Source organism: Panthera onca, chromosome A1 (genome assembly GCF_046562875.1).
Source record: "Panthera onca isolate mPanOnc1 chromosome A1, mPanOnc1 haplotype 2, whole genome shotgun sequence".
NCBI lineage: Eukaryota > Metazoa > Chordata > Mammalia > Carnivora > Felidae > Panthera > Panthera onca.
This window is the reverse complement of record NC_138339.1, coordinates 213,127,876-213,153,315: the sequence shown is the minus strand read 5'-3', so window position 1 is coordinate 213,153,315 and position 25,440 is coordinate 213,127,876. Positions and strand designations below refer to the sequence as shown.

Below are 25,440 nucleotides of genomic sequence, written 5' to 3'. Positions count from 1 at the left end.
CCCAAGCAAACCTCTTCAGTGCCCTCACTAGTGCTCTCACGGTATTTAACAGATTATAATACATGATACATTATTAATAATGGTTTTATCTGTCTACTTCAAACCCTCCTAAAAGGTGAGCTTTCTGGAAGTAGGGACTGTTTATCTCTGCATTTCCAAAATCTAACAAAGTATCCAGTACATAATAGGTTTTCAAAAACTTGTATAATGAGATAAAAATGACCTTAAGAAGGTTCCCCACTTATCCAGATGCCTTTTGGAGTTTGTATGATTTGTGTACTACATTGGTGTCTGCTACTGAACAGAATTTTATTTGAAATAGGAAAATAAAATGGACAAGGACAGTCACATTTAATTAAGAAAATAACACATAATCATGTCTCTAAATATCCTGGACCAGATAAATACATATCCAAAAGTCTCATGGATGACCAAGAAAATGAATTAAAAAGTCGTACGTCAGTAAATTTCATTACGTAAGTGAAGATAATCCACAGGTCCATATAGGAAAACATGAAGAAATGATTGAGTTGTTATACAAAGAAAAATAAAGAAACTCCCAATAAAAGAGTTAGATAGTTTTCAAGTAGCTATTTGGAGGCCATCTCTCATCTCTGACTGGTTGACTGATTTCAATAAATACTCAGTGAGTGCCTACGATATTATATGCCAGTCACAATTCTAAGTCCTAATGATTTATCAGACAAAATCCTTATCCTTCTGAAGCTACATTTTAGCACAAGAAATAGACATTAAACAATATAAATCAGGAAAAGAGACAATAGAAAGTGTTATGTGCTATGGAGAATATTAAGCAGGTAAAGACAAGGATGTGTATTTACATACTGAGAACAGCAAATTTAGATAGAATAAGCAGGGAAAGATTCACTGAAAACATGATTTTTGGAAAAAAACAAAAATAAAGCTGAAGGAAGTCAAGAAGCCATGCCAATATTTAAGGAAGATAGATCACTGGGCAGGTGGAACAAGTTTGAAGGCCCCAAAGCAGGGATATACCTAGTGTGCCTGAGGAATACCCAGAAGGCCAGGGTACACAGAGCAGAACGTGGGAGGGGGGAGGGGGGGAGGAAAAAGGTAATGAGATCAGAAGATAACATGGGGAACAGCTCATGTCAGGCCTTAAGGATCAACATAAAAACTTTAACTTCTCTCTGAGTGATAGGAGACATGATTGTTTTGAGAAGAGGCCTAACATTATCTTAGTTAGAACTGTAAAATGACCACTAGTTGTCATGTTAAGAATAGAATGTCGGGGCGCCTGGGTGGCTCCGTCAGTTAAGCATCCGACCTCGGCTCAGGTCACAATCTCGCGGTCCATGAGTTCGAGCCCCACGTCGGGCTCTGTGCTGACCGCTCAGAGCCTGGAGCCTGTTTCAGATTCTGTGTCTCCCTCTCTCTGACCCTCCCCCGTTCATGCTGTCTCTGTCTGTCTCAAAAATAAATAAACGTTAAAAAAAAAAAAAAAGAATAGACTGTCAAGGCCGTAGGTATGGAGATGCGTCAGGAGCCTATTAAAATAATCCAAGAGATAATGGTAGCTGGGACCAAAGTGATTAGTGACGGAGATGGGGGGGGGGGGGGGGTCAGATTCTGGATACACTTTCAAGATAAAGGCATTAAGATTTGTTGAGAGACTGTATGAAAGAAACAGTGTCTACTGACAGATGAATGGATAAAGAAAATATGTATATATACAAAGGATATTATTCACCCACAAAAAAGAAGGAAATTCTAACATTTGCCAACAATGTGAATGGGCCTTAAGGGCATTATGCAAAGTGAAATAAGCCAGACACAGAAAGACAAAACTGTATGATCTCACAGAAGCAGAGTAGAACAGTGATTGCCAGGCTGGGGGTAGGAGAAATGGGGATGATGTTGGTCAAATTTTTAGTTTTAAGATGAGTTAAGTTTTACACTTGACTTTGCTAAGAGTAGGTCTTTGAGTGTCTCACCAGACATATCCACACACACAATGTGAGGTGATGTATGTGTTAATTAGTTTGATTGTGGTAATCATTTCACAATGTGTATCAAATTGCAAGTATACCTTACATGTAAACAATTTTTATGTGTCAATTATACCTCAATAAAGCTGGGGGGTAAGAAGAGATGTCAAGGTTATTTGCCTTAAACAACTGGAAAATGAGTTCCCTTTTTCTTGAGAGTAAAGTCTGTGACAGGACTGCAGTCAGAGGAAAGGGAGGCCATAAGCTCTCTTTTGGTACTTATTTTTCTAAAACCATGCCATGATAAGTATAATACATAAAGCCCAACCAAAGCACTATGTGAATTCATAACAACTGGAGAGAAAAAAAAAAAGGTCTCGTCTACGATTGGAAAAGAAGAATGAGCAAGTTGTATCAAAAAAACACTCTTTCTTTGTTATCTTGCAGTGACTCTCAATTCTCAAGGGTTAATCACAAGCAAATCACTTTCTGCTGAACTCAGAGTTTTATGCTGCCTTATTATTTGGTTCAATTTCTACAAAGAAAGCTCTTTGAATTTAGACAACATAAGTGGAAAAGAAAAAAGGAAACAAGAAAGACTGCTGGCAAATCAGCAGAATTTGGGAAAGAAAAGTATTGCACATTCAGATCAAAAGAAAGAGAGGAAGAGAACTGACATTCAAGAAAAAATGTCAGACATGATAAAATGACATTAGGAAGATAATTTTTACAATTACCCTTCCCTAAAATCTTCAAGCTGGCATGAATTTCACAGACTATCATATCTCAATTGGACTAGTCCACATTAATCTACCTGCCTTTACCAGCCATTGCCAAAAACAAACACACTTGAACCTCTCTCAAAATACCAATTCCCCTGAAAATCTTAAATTACGTAAAAAGTGAAGGTAATACTGACTACATCTGTATTTCCTCCACTTTAAGGTCACTTGAGGGGCGCATGGGTGGCTCAGTCGGTTAAGCATCCAACTTCAGCTCAGGTCATGATCTCGCGGTTCATGGGTTCAAGACCCGCATCCGGCTCTGTGCTGAGAGCTCAGAGCCTGGAGCCTGCTTCAGATTCTGTGTCTCCCTCTCTCTCTGACCCTCCTTTCCTCTCTTTCTCTCTCTCTCTCTCTCAAAACTAAAATAAAAACATATTTTGGGGCGCCTGGGTGGCTCAGTCAGTTGAGTGTCCGACTTCGGCTCAGGTTATGATCTCGCAGTCCGTAAGTTCGAGCCCTGCATAGGGCTCTGTGCTGACAGCTCAAAGCCTGGAGACTGTTTCAGATTCTGTGTCTCCCTCTCTCTCTGACCCTCCCCCATTCATGCTCTGTCTCTCTCTGTCTCAAAAATAAATAAACGTTAAAAATAAATAAAATAAAAACATTAAAAAAAATTTTTAAGTCACTTGATTTATTTTTAACTATAGACAAGCATTAATTTATACAAGACTAGACAGTAAATAAAAGGGTAAAACAAAAACAAAGCAAAACAATAAAACAAAACAAAGCCAAAAGTCAAACATAGTTAAGAAACAAAACTCAGGCATGGCCCAATTGAGTATTTCTCCACTTTCTAATATAATTAAAATCCCCAAACTGAAATTCTTGCTGTAAACAGTGATTTCTTAAGAATAGTCTTCAAGTACTATTTTGCATTTCTTCAGTGACCCACTGATGTAAACCTTATCTCCCCTTTTCCTAATAAGATAAGCAGCTTTCTTTGTTCACATTCAACATAGCTTGTCAAAATCCTGCCCCAGTATCAACCTAGCTCTGGATGCCTCAGAGAGCACAAAGAGCTCCTGGGCTCATCACAGGTTTGCCAAACCAGGCTGTACATTTGGTTTCATGTCCTTAAACCTGAAGACACTGTGATGGTTCATTTCATATGTCCATTTGGCTACATCAGTCATTTAAACACTACTGTGTAGGTATTTCATACCTGTGGCTAGTGCGTATTATCTTTAAAGAAATTTATCTTTGATAACATTGGTGGGCCTCACACAATCAGCTGAAAGGCGCTAAGAACAAAACCGAAGTTTCCCTAAGGAAGCAGAAATTCTGCCTCAAGAATAAGCTGCTGTCTGAAAGTTTCCAGCCTGCAGGCCCGCCCTACAAATTTTAGACTTGCCAGTCCACATAACTATTTAAGCCAAATCATCAAAATAAATAGATAAATAATACATACTACTTGGTTCTGTTTTCTGGAAAATCCTGACTGATACAGATTTCTGCTTTAGGACCAGAAAATAAAGCTTTTAGGCATATGCCCTTGATTCATATATTATTCACTAATTAAATCAACATTTAAACATTTAATCTGGGTGCCTACTACAGACCAGACACTGCAGTAGGGATAGAGAAACAGATCAGTAAGATGACCTCACAAAGGTTACAAACTGATTCACAATCTTAAACCATGCATGCCTTCAAATTTTACTAGTTTGCTTTCATTATTTTATTTATCCATAAGCATATTTAATTCCTTTTAAAACTTACTAGATTTTTAGCTAGAAATACTTCTTGGATAATAAAGGTATGCTAATACTAGTTGTCAATGATTCTCAAAAGTTGACATATTGGACACTTTCATTCTTAGGCTCAGATTTTAAGTCAGATTACGGACCACATATAAAGCATGCTCTAGGCTACTTGCAAAAGCACACGGTTGTAAACCCCATCCATTTTCTCGTGTTGCTATATTAATATGTGGGAACATCGAAGTTAAGATCCACCACTTTATACGATTATACTGAGATAACCAGAGCGCTAAGAATAATCCAGTACACATACTTTGCTAGTGTTAACACAGTTCATCAGTAAATTTTGGAACAAGGATGCACTAACTAAAAACTATTCTATGCGTATAAAATTATAATCATATAGTAATTGGAATTAGAAATTTTGTGAAAACTTTCACTTTAACACTAGATATAACTTGAGAGGGGAAGACTTCATTTTAATATCTTTATTTCATTTTCGTTGATGTAGTAAGGAGCAATGGAATTGAGAGGCTGAAAGAGGGCTTTTGCAGATATTTGACAGAGGCTGCCAATAAGAAACCTGTACCTACTCTTACACATTTTCCGTAGGAACTGGTCCCAACCCTGTATCCGGAACACGGCACTTTTTATCAAAATAAGTTCTCTCTCCTCTGAAGCTGCTGGCTGTGAGCAAGGGAGCAGAGGTACCTGAGTCATATCCCCACTACCCTCACTGACTCCACTAGTCCCTGCCCTTCTATGTCACCACCCTTCACGAAAAGGTGATATGATCAATCCTTATCCCTAACAGAGAAGAGTGTTGCGAACACGGCTTTTCAGCTACTAAACAGGAAAGAAGAAAAATGGAACTACTCTAGACAGGCAGCAAGATCAAGTAAACTCTCAAATATGAAAGAAATCAATGTCATTGGAATCTCCCCTATTCCAACATCAATACCACCTATCTCCCAGTTTATTTCTCCATTGTGATCCCAGAATTGTCTCCCTTACTAAATCATGAGCCTCTAGAGAACAAAAAGTAGGCTTTATTCATCTTTATATTCCCAAAATATATTATGGGCTAAATAAGCTAGTAGTTGACAGGATGGATGTATATGGGGACAGATGGTTCGACAGACAGATGGCCAGCTGATTGAGTCCTCTGCTTCTGGGCAATAGATGGCTTCTGAGAAGAGTCCAGATAAAGCTGAAGGACACAGTCAAGGTTAGGCCAAAGAGGAAAAAGGGAAGGTATAGGGACAAAATAAAGGTTAGAAGCTGGGAAACCTGACTTCTGACTAGGGTTCTGCCCTTAACTCATTGTGACCTTTGGTCATCCCAAGTGAATGTGTATGTGTGATAGAGGGCAGGGATCATCTATAGAATATATTAAAAATCTATAAAATGTTAAATACAGATTAGACTAGTTACCTATGGAATATTTTAAACAGATTAGATCAGACAACTCATAAAACATAAAGTCAACCTTCCATCTATTTAACAATACGGAATCATCTCAAGATTAAGCAGACAGACCAAAAACAGACAAGATTTTTGAAGCAAAATTCTGATCAGAAAGCTAACTCAGAATGATACTGAAAAATAACCACAGCATTTGGAAAATACCTATTAAAAAGTAGTAACTATCATAGGCTCTGTATTCTTCCTTTGTAGCTCTTGATGTTAAACACATCAAATCTATAAATACAACTTCTGAAATGTGTTCTTTGATCTGAAGCTTCAGATATACCTCTTCTCAAAAGCTGGGTCTTCTGGGCACTTCAAGGTTCATTTAGGTCTAAGAGTTACTTTAACTTGTTCATCACTGCTATTTAATTTGCTGGCCCTAAATTGATCTCTTTTATGTTTAAGGAGTATCCTCAGTTCTGTTTTCCAAAATTTGGAGGAAAGAGACTTTTTTACCCAATGGATATCCTTTACCATTTTATTACTGTACTTTTATTAAACTATTTCCATGTCCAGTGATGTCCTGAATTAAGAGTTCTAAACTATCCTTGAATTACAGTTCTAAACAAATTTCGCCTTTCTTCAAATGAGCTTTCCCTTCCCCACACCTCCACACTCAATACATACTTCTCCCCTCAATACATCTCTTTCTGGAAAGTTTCCATTTCTCTTTAAAAATGTGTTTTTCAACTGAGAACAAACTGAGGGTTGATGGGGGGTGGGAGGGAGGGGAGGGTGGGTAATAGGTATTGAGGAGGGCACCTTTTGGGATGAGCACCGGGTGTTGTATGGAAATCAATTTGACAATAAATTTCATATATTGAAAATAAATAAATAAACAAATAAATAAATATTTAAAAAGGAAAAAAATCAAAATGTTTTTTTCATGCTTATTATTTATTTTTGAGAGCAAGAGAGAGCACAAGTGGGGGACGGGCAGAGAGAGAGAAGACACAGAATCTGAAGCAGCTTCCAGGCTCTGAGCTGTCAGCCCAGAACCTGATGTGGGGCTCAAACCCACAAACTGTAAGATCATGACCTGAGCCGAAGTCAGACACTTTACTCACTGAGCCACCCAGGCACCCCTGGAAAATTTCCATTTCTATTTGACTGTTTTAAAAGGTACAAGCAGAAATACACAAATTATTCTAGATATAGAGACACCATACTTTTATACAAAAAGATATGTTTCTGTTTTGCTTTATTTCCAACAGCTTCCATAGGGTGTCCAATGTTTTGTTGTCGTTTCTGACTAATACAGTAAGTCAGTGTCACAATCATAGAGCTGAAAGGAATTACAGAAAACATCTAGCATAGAAAAACCCACATTTTATAGAGGAAGACACTGATGTCCTAAAAAGTGACATTCCTTGTCCAAGGTTTAGCATTGGTCATTAGTGTCTGCACCTAGACTAAAATACAAGTATCCTAATTCCAGACCAGACCCTATGTCTTCAAGCAACAATTTAAAATTATTGCCATGCCCTCTCCTGCTTGCACTCTATCTCTCTCAAAAATAAACATTAAAAATTTTTTTTTTTAAAAATGGGGCACCTGCGTGGCTCAGTCGGTTAAGCATCCAACTTCGGCTCGTGTTTCATGGGTTCGACCCCCGCCTTGGGCTCTGTGCTGATAACTCAGAGCCTGATGCCTGCTTCGGATTCTGTGTCTCCCTTTCTCTCTGCCCCTCTCCTGTTGGCACTCTGTCTCTCTATTTCTCCCAAAAATAAATAATAAACATTAAAAAAAATTTAAATTATTGCCATGCTCTTTTAAAAGATTATAAAAATTCGTCAATCTTTCCAGTGTGAGCTGATAGGCAATGAAACATCCCTATCTGACTTCAACACCCATTCACAAACACCTTATAATGTCTTATCCTATTTATTAGTTTTTTAATGACCTAGAGAACATAATGTCATTTAATTATTTCATGCCAAACTAGATTCTAGCACCAGTCCTTGATGCCCTTACTCCTCATAATTCCCTATTTTTTCACAAAATTTTATATTCCCTCACCCACTCCCAATAAGTTGTATTTTCAATACTCTCACATTTAATATAAAATCATTCAGTTTTTAAGTATGGAAGCGGATAAAACTGACCACTTCAATAAGCCAATAAGTGGAATTACTCATATTTCCTTCAACTTTTCTTCTGGATGGGAACATGTGGCACTCTGTCATTCTTTCAGTATAAAGACCAGTACTAACGAAAGGCACACAATTTAGCCAACAACTGAAAGTCTTACAAGTTGTTGAGGGAGTAACTCAATGAACAATCTCATGAACTGATGCTGGGAATGCAAATTGGGACAATCTGTCTTGAAAGTAATTTCAGCATAGGAATCAACATCCTTAAATATATGCAAGACACTAGGCTCAGTAACTACAATTAGAAAAAATTACACTAAGAAAATAATCAGAGAGGTGCATAAAAGCTTATATATGAGAATATTTATAACTGCACTATTCATAATATAAAAAGTTGGAAACAATTAGAATACCCAACAACAGGGGATAATTAAATAAATTAGTGCATATGTGAAACATGCACTGACCTATCTACTTACAAATAAACTTTAAAAACAAATTCTTCCTGGCACTCTCCAATAAAAACAAATGCACTGATCTCTGGCATCTCCCTTTTTATCCTTGCACTTAAGTTTGCACCCTGAGCATAAGAATGATCTTGCTGAATCTCTAGCTGGCCTCTTCTCTATCATGTACTCCTACAAGCTTTTATTACGCTGACTTTAGAGGCCCTGGGCAAGTACTCCCTAAAAACTCTCTTAGATTACATCTGATGTACACCTTACCTGCAACACTCTGTAGCTTTGCTTATTCTTCTTGCTTGGCAAATCATGCCACTTTCTAAAAGCTACTTTTACTCCCTTACAAGAACCTATTTTACTTTAGGCAACAATTTCTTAGAGTGGTAATACTCACAGCTTAAATTTCATTACACAGTATTCTTTTCTTCCTTTCTGAGTTAAGGTGAGATAAAATTAACTCTGCTTCAAGGTTTAAGAATTTTAAACTATCTTGAAGCATCTGAAGACTCTGAAAATTACCACAAATATCAGGGCTATAAATCATTTCTTGGAGCTGGATTTCATCAATTTCCGATATCTAAATGACGAAGCAGCAATATAATTTAGTGAAAAAGTCAAGGACTTCCAAAGTCAAAATTGGTTTCATGTTCTAGTCCTGCCACTTACTAGCTATATGACCTTGAGAACTCTTTGGTCCTCGGTTTTCTTATATGTAAGAAAAGAAGCATCTAACTTCACAGGGTTAAGATGAGAAATGGGACAATGTAATCACAGTGTTTGGTACTTAGCAGACATTAACTGTTAGTTTACTTCCTCCTTAACCATTTGCATGCACATCATGCACTCAGTACATTCATGCATATCATACAGTTTTATCTTCTTTTCATACACGCAATGAATAAAAATAGAAAATATTACTAATATTATGGAAGCAGGAGGAGACAGGTATGAAATTTTTCATTTTATAAAAGAACTTACATTTGAAAAGATTAAGAGGCAGTGTTTTGGGGCAAACAAATCTGGAAAAAACTTGTACTGGCCAAAAGTGAATTAAAAAAAAAAAAACTCCTTTATTTATTTTTAATGTTTATTTTTGAGAGAGAGAGACAGAGTGTGAGTGGGGGTGGGACAGAGAGAGAGGGAGACACAGAATCCGAAGCAAGCTCCAGGCTCTGAGCTGTTAGCACAGAGCCCAACACAGGGCTCAAACTCACGAAATATGAGATCATGACCTGAGCTGAAGTCGGATGCTTAACAACTGAACCACCCAGGCGCCCACAAAAGTGAAAAAGTAATCCTCTACAAAATCTGAGTCAAAAACTCTATGATACCAATATAGACAACTTTAGTATCAGAAATAGATGTGTTAGGGGCACCTGGGTGGCTCCGTTGGTTAAGCATCCAACTTTAGCTCAGGTCATGATCTCACGGTTTTTGAGTTCAAGCCCTGCATTGGGCTCTGTGCTGACAGCTCACAGCCTGGAGCCTGCTTCAGATTCTGTGTCTCCCTCTCTCTCTGCCCCTACCCTTCTCTCTCTCTCTCTCTCTCTCTCTCTCTGTCTCTCTCTCTCAAAAATAAATATTTTTTAAAAATTAAAAAAAAAGAAATAGATGTGTTGACACTTAGAAATGAGAATGAATGAGTCAACAGTTCTAAACTACATGATATTCCATGTAGTTTAAATAGAATAGTACAAGTTTTCTAGAATGGAGGGAAAGGCTGAAACGGGCTACCCTGAATCAGTTAAAGGAATATACAAACTGGGTATCAATTCAGAGCCTTTTTTAAAACTTCTATTTAAAATTCTTCACAGGGGTGCCTGGGTGGCTCAGTCGCTTAAGCGTCCGACTCTTGATCTCAGCTCAGGTCTTGATCTCAGGGTCATGAGTTCAAGCCACACATTGGAAAAGGGGTGTCAGTTGAGTGTCTGACTCTTGATTTCAGCTCAGGTCATGATTGCAGGGTTGTAGGATCGAGCCCTGCATCAGACTCCATGCTGAGTGTGGAGCCTGCTTAAGATTCTCTCTCTCCATCTGCCCCTCTCCCCTACTTGCATGCTCTCTCTTTAAAATAAAAAAATAAATAAAAATAAAAGATTCTCTCTCTCTCTCTCTCCCTCCCTCCCTCTGTCCCTCTCCCCTGCTCATGTTCTCTCTCTAAAAAAAATAAATAAATAAATCTACTCTTTAAAAATCTACTAATTTTACAAAAACCATATATTTAGAAATACTATTAAATACTATATAGTAATAAAGTTTTTGGTGAATAAAACTGTAACATCATTGTATGTAGGCAGTATTTGAGGGGAAAAGTGCTGTTTGTAGTACCATCTGTAACTGATTTCATGGCTGGCTTAGTTCTTATCTCCTCAGTTCTATATGCCTGCTATACAAAACTAATTTTTTAATGTTTATTTATTTTTGAGGGAGAGAGACAGCATGACGGGGGAAAGGGTAGAGAGAGGAGGACAGAAGATCCAAAGTGGGCCGTGCGCTGACAGCAGAAGTCGGATGTGGGCTCGAACTAACAAACCAGGAGAGTATGACCTGAGCTGAAGTCGGACGTTTTAACCGACTGAGCCACCCAGGCACCCCCAAAACTATTTTTTCAGTTGTGATGGTGATGATAGTTATTGTGAAATTCCAGAGATACCAAAAGGAAGTGGAATTATTCTCTGGAAGACCATAATAAATTACTTAGAGGAATATGTGATATTTTACCACATCCCTGGACATAGGCACTTCTGTTCACTGACCTGGTAAAACTATAACAAACTTGAAATATAATGATAAATACAGAACAATTGATGAATCTCTCTCTCTCTCTCTCTCTCTCTCTCTCTCTGATTTCACAATCCCCTGACACTCTCTGTTGGCAGATATTGAAAAACAAAAATAAAGCCAAACCAACAAAACAAAAAAGTGCATTGCTGAAGCTGTAGGAGAAATGCCACATTCGCTAGTGGACTAAAAGCAAAGCCACTTACTCCAAGACAAGGAAATCTTTTAGTATCATACTTCATCAGCTACACAAGAGGAAGATAAGGAAAATGGGGACAAGTTGGGTAAGAGGATAAAAATGAAACTATTAGGATCCAGAGTTGTGACCCAGAATGAAGTTTCCCATGAGATAAAATGTTATACACACAAGGCTTCTTAGAGAAATGGCTGATTCTAGGACAGGAGCAAGAAATATACAAAATAAGCCTAGAACGCCTTATAGTGCCAGAAGTAAGGAAGTGCTCAAAAAAACTCCACAATAATGGGGTATGTCAAAGGTATATGGGAACCAACTGAAAGAGATACCAAGGCCGAAGGAAGAATAATTTAAACAACAAAATAAACAATACTGTTATAACCCAAAGTATAAATATCCATGAATCCAGGCCAATATAAATACATGATGGAATAAATAAATAAATGGGGGAGAAGAGACAAATCTCCTGTGCAGAAAAATTCCAAATACTTTCATAAAGAACTCCACCCTCAAGGAGGGGAAGCATAACTCCCTACTCCTTAAATGTACGCCATACATAGTGACTTCCTTTCAAAAAGTACAGTAGGGAAAGGGAAAGGGGAAAAAACAGCTAACTTTACAGTGGAGAAACCAGACAAATGCTACGTCATCAGATTAGTTCAAGGAGAACCTAAATAGTGAGAAATTATGTTTCTAGTACGTGCCTTCCATATGGACAAATTCCAGTGGAGAGGCACTACAAAATATCGGAATAGCATTCCTCAAATCTGTCAGGCGCATCAAAAACAAGGCAAGTCTGAGAAACTGTCGGCCAAGAGGAGCCAAAAGAGACATGAAAACTATATGTAATGTGATCTCCTGGATGAGATCCTGGAATACATTAGAAGGGCTGTAGGTAAAAACCAAGAGATTCTGAATAAAGTAGGGACTCTGGTTAATAATGTATGAAGCAACAATTGTTTGTTAATTATAAGAAATGTACCATACTAACACAAGATGTTAAAAGGGGAAACTGAGTGTGGGTACATGGAGATTCTGCGTGCTCTCTTCTCACTTTTCTGTAAATCTAAAACTGTAGTTGAAAAAACATCTAATTTTAAAAGAAAAAAAATGTTATATGTGATTAGATTTTCACGAAAGCTAATAATGTTTATTGAATCCCTAACAGCATTTAGATAACATTCAGAGCACATAAGACAGTGAAAATGGAGTTCCTGAAATACTCTGTCTTACGCTGTGAGTTACATAGACCTGTGGGCTAAGGGAATACACACCATTTATAAACTAGTGTTTGGTAACACTGCTTGTAGGAGACTATGCTTTCAAATTTCTCACATCTGTGAAATTCAAATCATCTTACAGCTGAAAATAGATAAAAGTAAGTGTGTTGGTCCCAGACCTGTTTGCATTCACTGATCCATTTCCCGGCTTTTCCCTACTCTGTTCTTTTGGGAGGAGAGCTGAGTCCTGCAGGCTCCTGTGTCACCTGGCTCCAGTTGAGTCTGATGAATGGGGCTCAATGGTGGGAGACAGGAGGGTGGGAAAAAAGGGAAGTCCACGGTACGTCTCCCCTTTCCTCTGCCTTGTAGCAGCTCTCACAGCAGCAGCGTCCCGAGGCTCCAGCTCCCTCCTGCACAGACCCCCACAGTCTAGTTACAGAACAGTGGTTATGAAAACACCTCTTCCTTTTGACCCTGCAGCCGGAGAGAGCTAGTGGCTTTTTCCTGTTCTCAGCCTCTGCACTGCCTCACAATCCCATCTTCTCAACAACTCCTTCACCTGTAAAACCAACTCTCTACATTCCCTTTGTTTTACATAATTTAAATGTGTCTGTTTTCCTAGTTAGACCTTGAGGACACAGACAGGTTGAAGGGCAATGGAGATGGAATATATTTTGAGTAAAAGCAGAGTAAAGAAAACAGAATTCCGGGGTGCCTGGGTGGCTCAGTTGGTTAAGCGACCGACTTCGGCTCATGTCATGGTCTTGCAGCTCGTGAGTTCGAGCCTCATGTCGGGCTCCATGCTGACAGCTCAGAGCCTGGAGACTGCTTCGGATTCTGTGTCTCCCTCGCTCTCTGCCCCCCTCCTGCTCATGCTCTGGCTCTCTCTCAAAAATAAATAAACATTAAAAGAAAAAAAACTAAAAAAAAAAAAAAGAAAGAAAAGAAAGCAGAACACCTTTGGAGCTCATCCACACATCAACTGTGTGGTCCTGGGCAAATTATTTCACTGCTTTAAGCTTTGATTCGTTCATCCATCAGTGGGGGATTATAACAGTATCTACGTTTCACAGGGTTATTACATGGACTAAATTACTTCATGCATTTAAAGAACTAGCCTAATGCCTGGTACAAAACATTTAGCTACCACCACTATTACAGCTGCCATTATGGCTTCTAGACTCCAGAGGACTGTCCACTGTAATACAATCTTAACTGGTCTTGCCCTCTTCTGCTTCTCTATCCTCTACCCTTCTTGAACAATGCCCTAGGCTTTATCTTCCTGAAGCCCACTACTGATCACACAGCTCCTACAAAACTGCAACAGCCTATAGATAAGGTACTCGTTCCTTAACGTGCCACTCAGGTATATCCACAATCTTATCCCAACATATTTTCCCTTATTTTTTCCCCCTTAATATAAGCTACAGTTGGTTTTCTCTCTTTCTAGCTTCTCTCGAAAAATGAGATATTTTTCAAGGCTCTTGAGGAGAAACCCATGTTTGATTCATCTTTGTACTTACTACAGCATTTAGCCTCAGTACTTTACCTAATAAAATGGGACTCCATATCTCACATTTAGGTAGTTTTGCTTTTGTCTCTCTTGCCCGAAAAGACATATCTAAAACATGTTGCTAAGGCCAATATCAAAGAAATTGCTGCCCATGTTTTCTCTTCTAGGAGGTTTAAAGTAGGACAGCACTTAATAGAATCGGTCTTGCATTAGGTATTTAAATTTGATCCAATTTACCTTCTCGAGCAGTGACAGGCAAACTTAAAGCCCACAGGCCAAATGCGGCCCTCCAACTATTTTGTTGGATAAATAAAGTTTTATTGGAATAAATATTTTTTGGAATACAGCCATATTTATGGATTATCTATGGCTACTTTTGGCTTTACAATGGCAGAGTTCTGTAGTGTAGTAGCAACCCTATGGCTGCAAAGCCTAAAATACTACTTAGCCCTCTACAAAATAAATTTGCTGACATCCGTCCTTGAGAGTGGCAATCCTGGTTTATCCATATCCTCCCCACAGACATCTAGTATATAGCTTCCATATATTTGGTGTTCAAAAAAAATTTTTTTTTAATTTTTTTTTAACGTTTATTTATTTTTGAGACAGAGAGAGACAGAGCATGAACGGGCGAGGGGCAGAGAGAGAGGGAGAGACAGAATGGGAAGCAGGCTCCAGACTCTGAGCCGTCAGCCCAGAGCCCGACGCGGGGCTCGAACTCACGGACCGCGAGATCGTGACCTGAGCTGAAGTCGGACGCTTAACTGACTGAGCCACCCAGGCGCCCCCAAAATTTTTTTAATTAAACTGAATTGACAAACTTTAAAAACAGAGTTGGAGACTGTGTTATTGGAGGTAATAAGCAATAAAATAAATAAATAATAAAATATAATAAAATAATATTATAAATAAATAAAAATATATAAAATAAATATAAAATAAAATATAAAATAATTTATTTCTTTTAATAATAAAATATTAAAAAATATAAAAATAAAAAAATATAAATATAAATAAATAAAATAATAAAATAAAATAAAATAAATAAATAAATAAATAAAATAAAATAAAAGCAAAACCTGGAAAAGCACATCAGAAGTCAGAGTATTATGTATACTCTGACTACACATACTATTACTTATATTTTAGCCCTCTCTTTACCATTAAAAAGTGAAACAAGAGAGTCTCATTTATCTTATTCTTTTTTATTCCTTAGGGCTATCAGTTCATAATTCTATAAAACATTTCTCTCATCTTCTATTTTTTTCCTATCCAGTTGTTTTCATTCAATTGCTAATTTAAACATTCAATAAAAATTCATGGAGCAGTAACCAGGTTACTGGTACTATGTTGAGAGCTGAGAGAATGAGGATCCTTAAAACTTGGTCCCTGCCTATGAAGGCTATCTAATCTTAGTTTAAAAGACATATTTCAAAAAGGAGAAGCACTATTTAAACACCAGCAAATCAACAAGTGGGTCAAGTCTGGTATCTGTTACTGTCACCTAATTTCAAATCTTCACCATAAAAAAACAAAAAAAACAAACAAACCAAAAAAATTAAATGTTCCACTACTATGAATCCAAGTATTTCTGAAAATTGGGAAAACAGCTCACTCCATCACAGCTGCCACTGCTGGGGGAGGGGAAAAAGAGCATCAAATTTGTTTACTAATTCCCTAAGGCATTTTATTCTTCCAAAACAGCATAAGCAGTAAATAACCTTCTCAATAAATATAAGTTGCCTGAAAGTGTTATAAAATGCTGAAACTTCTATGGAGACTATAACACTTAAGTTCAAGTTAGACAACAGCTGTACCAGTGGGAAATTAAGAAGGAAAAAAATCATTCTGCCTCAGAAAGAGGCAGAACTGGTGATGCAGAGAGTAAAGATGGAGACTATTCACTCATACCACAAATATTTATTTAGCATTTACCATATACATATACAAACATTTACTCAGCATGCACCAGGCCCAGTGCTAAGTACGACAAAGACTCCTGTTCTCCCTCAGAGGCTAACATAAAGGAGAAATCCTACAGAAAAAACACATTCATCAATGTCAGAATCAAACATTCATGTTTAAGTCACTCAACAGTAATAAAGTTAATAGCTGTTATTTAATAAACAATTAAGTGACTACCCTGGGTCAATTACAGTGCAATCACAGAAGCATAAAAAAGTTCTTGCTCAGAAGACTTCACAGCCTGGGTGCTTATACAAAGATGAGTAACTTTTTAAAGTTTATTTATGTATTTTGAGAGAGAGAGTGCACATGCAGAGAGAAGGGGCATAGAAAGAGAGGGAGAGAGAGAAGCCCAAGCAGGCTCTGCACTGTCAGCATAGAGTCCGACACAGGGCTTGAACTCAAACTGTGAGGTCATGACCTGAGCCGAAATCAAGAGTCAGATGCTTAACTGACTGAGCCACCCTAGCACCCCAACGATGAATAATTTTGATAGATGAAATATTTCAAAAAACTGTACAACTTTCTGAGGAAGTACACAAGAGGAAACATTACTAGGGAAAGGGAACTTGAGTCAGGCAAGGCTTCACATCAGTAACCTGAGTCTTACAAAATGAACAGGAGTTTGCCAGGCAAAGAATTTCAGACAGGAGAAAACCACAAGTGAAGTCAGAGCACAGGGTACAGTGCAGTGTGGGGAATGGAAAATAGGGTTGGGGTAAGTTGTTTGGGGGTCAGTTGATAGAAAGCCCTGTATACCACCCTGAGGAAAGTTTGGACCATGGTACACTTATAAAAGGTTATAAAAATAACTGATGGCAGTGTGAAGTTTAAAAAGGATAAAGTACCAGAAGCCAAGAGGACTGTTTTTTAAAGGCTATTACAATAGGCCAGGGGAGAGATGATAAAGACTAACAGAATAGCAGTGGCAAGGTCAGAGGAAGAAATCAGAGATCAGGATAACGGACTAACAGAAGAAACCTGGAGATAGAGAAGAAACCAGAAATGATAATGGCATTGTTCACGATAGGGGAAAGAAGAGAATCAGCTCGTATGGGGAGAGGACATAATAAGCTACATTTTAGGCAGCTGAAGTTTGTATTTTGGTTTGTAGGACTCAGTGGTGAGACAAGTGGAAATTCGTATTAACTCCATTCACTGAGAGAATAGTTCCCATTCCTTCCCATTCCAGAATAACATTTATTCATTCAGCAATTTCTTTTTGGAAAGCTTATCACATATCAGGCACCATTATAAATGCTGGAAAAACACAGACAGCAAGCAAAGTCCCTGCCCATGGAGCTTAGATTTCAGCCTCCTCTTATCATATAAAGTTAACCTCCGCTTATGATAACAGTGAGGGAAAAAATCAGATAAAATTAAAAATATGGATATACAATATGTAAGTCATGTGATTTCTTCAAAGGGAAGCTTCAAGGTAAACATTTTAATCAAATTGCGATGAAAAATACTAGAAGTGATTTGTTTTGGTAATAAGTAGTTAATGACTTACATGTTTGATAGGTTTTCGTTTCCAAGCTGGCCTATACTGAAATGTGTATGTGGCTAATTACATGTTACACTATGCTCCTGACACTAGGAGTTACGCTTTTTGGGAAAGTACTGAAAACTGAAGGCTATCATTTCATACAAACCGGGTTTTTTTCAAAATGCTTTAAAAATTGGTAATATTCTCTTCCTAACATTCAAGTTCCTTCTCTACTTTTTCATAAGAATCAGTTTTGCTACAAAGCAAAATCTGACCATGACCTCTATTAAAGAATTAATTTTAAGCTACTATTTTATTCAAGGTATGACATGGGTATTTTTGCCTATATTTTTATCTTTTTAATCTCCTAAACTGGTTATTGCACATTAATTCCTAGTCTCTAAAGGGAAGTTTACCTGAGAAAGAGTTATTTAACATGTACAGCTGCTTTAGTATATTTCAACAACTTTAAAATAAATTGGATCTTTTTAAGAAACAATGTAAAAAATTTCTTCTTCAACTCCTTGATATTTTATTTTTTACTACTTTATTTCCTAAGATTACCCATATGTCCCACTCCTGGGTTGTTTCTTTTTTCCTAACACTTACTCTTTGTCAGCTTCCCATCACTTTCAGTACTTCCAAGCTCTCCCAAAATTATTACTATCAGTTCTCTTATCTTCGAACACATCATTGGTCACTACCTGGACCAATGATTCCAACAGAAGCAGAACAGATCCTTAGGGACATTTTGAAAATCTGTGAGGACCTTTTGGTTGTCACAATCATTTGGATAGGACGGAGGGTATTTGGTGGATGGGGAACTATTCATCCTAGAAGTCCTAAAATGTGTAAGACAACCCTGTATAACAGAGAACTGTCTGCATCCCTCAGGATTTTAAAAGATCTGCTGGGCATTAAGTAGGTGAAAAGTTTATTTATGATCATCTTAGTCTAAACTTTTATAATATAGTATATATAAAACATATCGTTTTTGTGCTATTTTAAAGAAGACCAAATTTTTCAGAAGTGCAACTATTATTTATGTAAATTGAGGGAAGCATCCACTTTGTTGTGTTCAAAATTTTACCAAACATTGTTAACAATTTGGGAAAAATCAGTTTGTCAAGGATGATGGCCCTTACGGTATCTGAAATGCCAGAATGCATGTGAAATCAGTCTGCATATATAGTTGTCACATTCATAGTGATTCTTTGCAATATGCCAGCAATTGATTACTTCATTTTATCTTCTAATATAATCATGTCTGAGCATTTACATACCTAAATAGCAAACCTGTTATTTTCTAATAAAATATTTCACCTTTATGTTTCAATTAAAGCACTACATTGGTTGTTTTTTTTTTTTTAATTGATTTATTTTGAGAGACGGGGAGGGAGGAAAGGAGAAGGAGAGAGAGCGAAGACCGAATCCCAAGCGGGGCTTGATCTCACGAACCCGTGCAATCATGACCTAATCTGAAAACAAGAGTCAGACGCCACTTAGCCAACTGAGCCACCCAGGTGCCCTGCATTGCGTTGACTTTTAAAAGTTATTTTTATGAGTATATTTCATTGTCTATGATGATCATTTTAGGATATTACAGAAGACTTTACAAAATATTTATTATAAAAAAGGGGGCACTAGGTAGGACAGGAATCACTTTAGAATCACTGGCCCACACTTTAGCCTTCATGTGCCTGGACTACTGAAGACATCTAACTGATATCTTAAATTCTACACATACCCTCCTCCAAATGAAGTACCTACAGATGTGAAAGATCACCAATATTACTTCTATCTTCAAAATACCAGAGCTGCCAACTGCCTTGCAAGTCGGTCCAGTACTGAGATTTCTACAATTCTCCATAAAGAGATTCCTCTACCTAAGAACTTACCCGGTCTACATCACAGACTGAATATTACCCTCAAAAAGCCTTATTTCTAAGAAGTCAGCAAGTCACAGTGGAAGGGTAGAGGGAATCCTAGGTCTGCCCCTTACTTATTATGACAATGATCCTTGGGTAAGTTACCACTTTTTTAATGTTTTTATTTATTTTTGAGACAGAGAGAGACAGAGCATGAGCAGGGGAGGGGCAGACACAGAATCTGAAGCAGGCTCCAGGCTCTGAGCTGTCAGCACAGAGCCCGACGCGGGGCTCGAACTCACAAACCATGAGATCATGACCTGAGCTGAAGTCGGACGCTTAACCGACTGAGCCACCCAGGCGCCCCTACTTACCACTTTCTGAATCTCCTCATTTCTTAAATGAGAAAAAGAACCTTCCTCCCAAGGTTCTGGTATGAAATGACTCAAACAAGTAAGAGCTCAGAGCTTACTACTTCAAACTTTCACCTGTTTTGTTTACTCACCTATCCCAAGGCCTTAGAATAATAACTGGCACCTAGCAGTGTTCAAGAAGTGTCTGTTGAATGAAAACACATTGCTTCCGGAAACCTTCCCAGGCAAGCCCAATCTGACCGCTCCAGAAATGTATCAGTTAATCAAGTAAGGATAACTGAGTGCCCACAAAGTGAGCGGTTACTAGAAGAAAATCCCCAGTCCCTGCTCTTAGGAAACTTAGAAAAATACCGGAAAACGACAGGTCAACATAAAAAATGTCATAGTACAGTAGTCAACAAATGGTATGGGACAGTTAAGTGCTGTGCATCTAAAGGCAAGGTCTACATCACGGCAGGCTGGCACAGCATGGAATGCCACGTGAAAAAGAAAACAAAACAGCCATGTTTCTAGACTTCTTCCACTCTTCTTACACAAAGCCTGAGAGAACTCTACAACGGCCAAACCTGTCACTTCTCTGCTTAAAGCTCATCAAAATGGTATCACTGCCCTCAGGATATCCTAACTTGTTCACGTGTTTTATCAGATACTTCGCATGTTCTAGCCCCCACTTATATCTGGCAACTGCACGGATTGATAACGTAGCCACTAGCTACATGTGGCTGAGCGCTTGAAACGTGGCTAGTCTCAGGTAAGATGTGCCATTAGTGTAAAATACACACTGGATTTCAAAATATCAATGTGGATACACGGGGCTAAATAAAATACATTGTTAAAACTAAATTCACCTGGGGCACCTGGGTAGCTCAGTCGGTTAAACATCCGACTTCCGCTCAGGTCATGATCTCCCGGTTTGTGAGTTCGAGCCCCATATCAGGCTCTGTGTTGACAGCTCACAGCCTTGAGCCTACTTCCGATTCTGTGTCTCCCTCTCTCTCTCTGCCCCTCCCCCGCTCTCTCTCTCTCAAAAATAAACATTAAAAAGATAATTAAATTAACTTCACCTGTTTTTCACGTTTTAAAAATGGCTACAGAAAACTTAAAGATCTGTATGTGACTTGCATTATGCTTCTACTGGACACTTAACTTTTCCCAGCTCTGCATTTTAGCCTGAAGAAACCACTTGGAATTTCCAACTGGGCCCTGTTTCTCTGGCTTACGACTCTGTAGACACTACTACTGGTGCCTGAAACACTTTTTCCTCTTCCTTTCGCTGAGTTATCTGCCACTCATTCTTCAGATCTTAGTTTTTAACCGTCTTTCTCCAAGAAGCCTCCTCTGACTTCACCCCTTACCCCCGCAAGGCTGGAGTGGGGTCCACTCTAGGCGATAGGTGAATCCATCCTACCTAGGATGATAGGTGATCGGCGAATCCATCCTACCGTACTTACCACGCGGTATCTGCAACTGCCTGTCTCCTGGTCTATCTCCCCGCAAGACTGTAAGCTCCTTGAGGGAACAGAGACTACACACGCCTACTCGTCCACGCCCGGCACGGAGCACAGCTCGGCGCACGAAAGAGGGGGTGGGACAAGGACGTGAACGCCGGGACTACCACCGTCGGAAGGGAGAGAGGGGTGAGGAGTGACGCACGGCCTACAGGAGTCCGCGGGGTGCCAGCAGGCAGGCCCGGAGACGGGCGGGAACGGCTGGCGGGACTCACCAGTCCGTGGTCGATGTCCGCTTCGGCCCTTTTGGTCGCCGGCGGCGAATACTCGGCGTAACGCAGACCTTCGCCGGCAGGAGCGACGCCGCCACCGGCAGCCATGGCAATGGGAGGCGGGGAGGACTCAGGGCGCCGGGGCGTCGCCTACGAGACGGCCGCAGGGACAAACTAGTTAGGGCGGTTCACTCGCGGGTTTAGTTGGCACCGCCCCCCGCTGCCCCAAAGGAGGGCGTGGCCCCAGAAGATCTCGTTCTCACCCAGGCTGGGACCGTTTCGTCCCAGCGAAACCTGGGGTCAGACTCCGAGCTGAGACCCCCTAGGACATGTAGGGTTTTTGTTTGACGGAGATTAGGAGGCCCAAAGTCAAGGTTGGGCCTCTTGGGCATTGTGTGGTGGAGCTGGCTCTTCCCCAACCCTCCTTCCTGCCAGGGGCCAGGACTTAAGCCCTATGGTCTGATGTTATTCTCATCAAATTGCTATTCAAGGGAGACCCGGAGGCTCCAACTGCAATGCCTATAGGTCTCTGACCCACACCAGACCTTTCTTCCCACCCGCAACTACTGATCATACTTCTGTTTAATGCCGCAATTCTTCAACCCATGAAAGCAATAGAAGTGGTAATTTGCATATTCTACACTTCGCTCCGCATGGACGGTTATATTTAAGATGAAATTACAAAGAAGAAACATAAGCAAGGAAATAAACCTCACTCCCCACGAATGGTTTTGTGCTGACTTGGATGTAGAAAGACCCATTTTATTATTAATGTTTAAGTGAAGCCTTTTGGTGCAAAAATTAACCAACAGATGAAGCCAGTGAAGGGTTTTCCAACTCCTGAACCCACTTGGCCCCTCTTTTGCCGTTTGTAACCATTGGAAGAGGTGTGAGTTCTAGTGTATGGTCTATCATTTTTCTGGGCTTGTGTCCCTGAAATACCCATTTACCTCTCCAAATCTCTCCTTATCTGTGGAAGGGGAATGACATTGCCCAAAATTCAGACTCAGGGAAGTTGCAAGGATAAAATGAAAAAAGGCGGGGGGAGGGGGAGGGGGGAGGAGAGAAGGATATGCAGGCAGCTTGTACATGCAGTTACCGTATACTACACACAGTTACTACCACAATGCTGTTGGTATTTATGGGAGGGCATAGTCACTTTTAACAGGGATCTTCAGAGAAGAGTCTGATGACTCCAACTTTATTTTTTTATTTTTTTTTTAAATTTTAACGTTTATTTATTTTTGAGACAGAGAGAGACAGAGCATGAACAGGGGAGGGGCAGAGAGAGAGGGAGACACAGAATCTGAAACAGGCTCCAGGCTCTGAGCGGTCAGCACAGAGCCCGACGCGGGGCTCGAATTCACGGACTGTGAGATCATGACCTGAGCCGAAGTTGGATGCTTAACCGACCGAGCCACCCAGGCGCCCCAGATGACTCCAATTTTAAAGAAAAACCTTCCACAGAGACTATCAGTTCTCAGCTTTTGGTTCGTTGCTAAGGTCCCCCTCACCCCCAAGGAAAGGGTGGAAATGAACAATTAAGTCCCCTCTCACCTCACACAGATGTCTTGAGCTAAATTCACTTCTCTGGTTTCCCCGAGAACGAAAAGGAACGTTTTTTGTGAAACCCAAAAAGGAAGGCACATTAAATTTTCATCAGCCCGTTTTTATTAGTTACACCATTTTAAAGACAGGTTACATTATGTTCAATAGACTTTGTTAAAGAAAGGCGGGTGCTGGTAATATATCTTAGAAACATTTTGGTAAAAGATGTCTTAAACATTTGTTGCTTAAGAATACTTTTAGCAAAAAAAAAAAAAAAAAAAAAACTCTGTGTGCCTCAGTCTCCTCATCAGGAAAATGGGAGATGATCAGTGAGCCCAACATGGGGCTTGAACTCACTAACTGAGAGATCATGACCTGAGCTGAAGTCAGACTCTCATCCCTCTGAGGCACCCAGGTGCCCCGGCTTTTGTAAAGCTCTTAAAACAGTGCTGGATGCCTTGTAAATTCTATGAAAGCGTTAGTTACTATTTTCTGTTTATTACTTCTTTCACCTATTTGTTTTCTATGTATTTTCTCATTGATGCCCCCTGCCCCCGCCAGCGATTGTGTTTGATCTCCAAGTGATTGTCCTGTCTTTGAAATGATAAAATGTGATTAAACATTATATATAGTGAGAAAGTGTAAGTGTGGGGAGAGAAAAATTTATTTTTATGAAAATGAAATTAAATGCATTAGAAATACTTCATAAAAAGCAACTTATGCAACTTATTTTTTTAAAAAACAACTCAGGGGTGCCTGGGTGGCTCTGTCAGTTAAGCCTCCAACTCTTTTTTTTTTTTAACGTTTTATTTATTTTTGAGACAGAGAGAGAGCATGAACGGGGGAGAGGCAGAGAGAGAGGGAGACACAGAATCTGAAGCAGGCTCCAGGCTCTGAGCCATCAGCCCAGAGCCCGACGCGGGGCTCGAACTCATGGACCTCGAGATCGTGACCTGAGCTGAAGTCGGACACTTAACCGACTGAGCCACCCAGGCGCCCCAAGCCTCCAACTCTTAATTTCAGCTCAGGTCATGATGTGGTTTGTGGGATCCAGCCAGATGTTGGGCTCTGTGCTGACAGCAGGGAGTCTGCTTCGGATTCTCTCTCTGCCCCTCCCCCACGAAAATAAATAAATGAACATTAAAAAAATAAAAATAAAATAATAGGGGTGCCTAGGTGGCTCAATGAGTTAAGTGTCTGACTTCTGCTTAGGTCATGATCTCACAGTTTGTGAGTTCAAGCCCTGTGTCTGGCTCTGTGCTGACAGCTCAGAGCCTGGAGCCTGTTTAGGATTCTGTGTCTCCCTCGCTCTCTGCTCCTACCCCGCTAGGGCTCTCTCTCGCTCTCTCTCAAAAATAATAAATAAACATTTAAAAATAAAGTAAAATAAAATGCTGTTAAATGGTAGGCATGGGGTGAGAATCATAACAATGGAGCATGATTCTATATTCAGTTTGTTTTTCAAATGTTTTGTTCCCCCTCTATTTTAAAGGAACCCAAATTAGGAATCATATCAGAAGATTATCTATGCGGAAGAAATCTGAGGCAGAGGACCCACATCCATATAAAAGGCCTTAACCCTGAAGATAGACATGGAGCACATGAATAGATACAGCGTGTGTCTGTTGTGTTATCAAAATTTCATAGGCAATGGGAGGAAGGATGCTTTTAGGATAAAAATAAAAGTCTGAAAAAGCTCTTTAGTGAGGGGTGCCTGGCTGGCTCAGTTGGTAGAGCATGAGACCCTTGATCTCAGGGTGGTGATTTCAAGCTTCACGATGCACATAGAGGTTACTTAGGAAAAGAAGAAGAAGAAAAAGAAGAAGAAGAAGAAGAAGAAGAAGAAGAAGAAGAAGAAGAAAGCTCCTTAGTGAGAAATAGTGATTTATAAGGAATCTTTAAAAAATAATGTTTAGGGGCACCTGGGTGGCTCAGTCAGTTAAGCAGCCAACTCTTGATTTAGGCTTAGGTCATGATCCCAGGGTCATAGGATCAAGCCCCATGTTGGGCTCCACACTCAGCAGGGAGATTCCCTCTCTCTCTCTCTCTCTTTCTCTCTCTCTCTCTCCCTCTGCCCCTCACCCCAGCTTGCACTCTCTCCTTGTCTCTCAAAATAAAATAAAATAAAATAAAATAAAATAAAATAAAATAAAACAAAATATTAATAATAATGTTTAAAGCATATGTCATTATCGTTATGATCCCTGATTTATTTAGTTTTTCAATTAACCCATCAACCACTATCCTGGTCTGGTCAGAAAAGAGGGCTCTCCTGTGTGGCAAGTGC

General features: G+C 39.4%; 1 protein-coding gene across 1 annotated transcript in view; it reads right to left on the bottom strand.

Annotated features, from left to right (window-relative positions):
* DNAJC15 (DnaJ heat shock protein family (Hsp40) member C15) overlaps positions 1–21,763 on the bottom strand; it is a 68,505-nt gene extending 46,742 nt beyond the window's left edge. Inside the window, exon 1 of the mRNA XM_060637108.2 lies at positions 21,609–21,763. Coding sequence (XP_060493091.1) covers positions 21,609–21,713 — 105 coding nt within the window. The 5' untranslated portion in view covers positions 21,714–21,763. The remainder of the gene's footprint in view (positions 1–21,608) is intronic.
* Between the last annotated feature and the right edge of the window lie 3,677 nt (positions 21,764–25,440).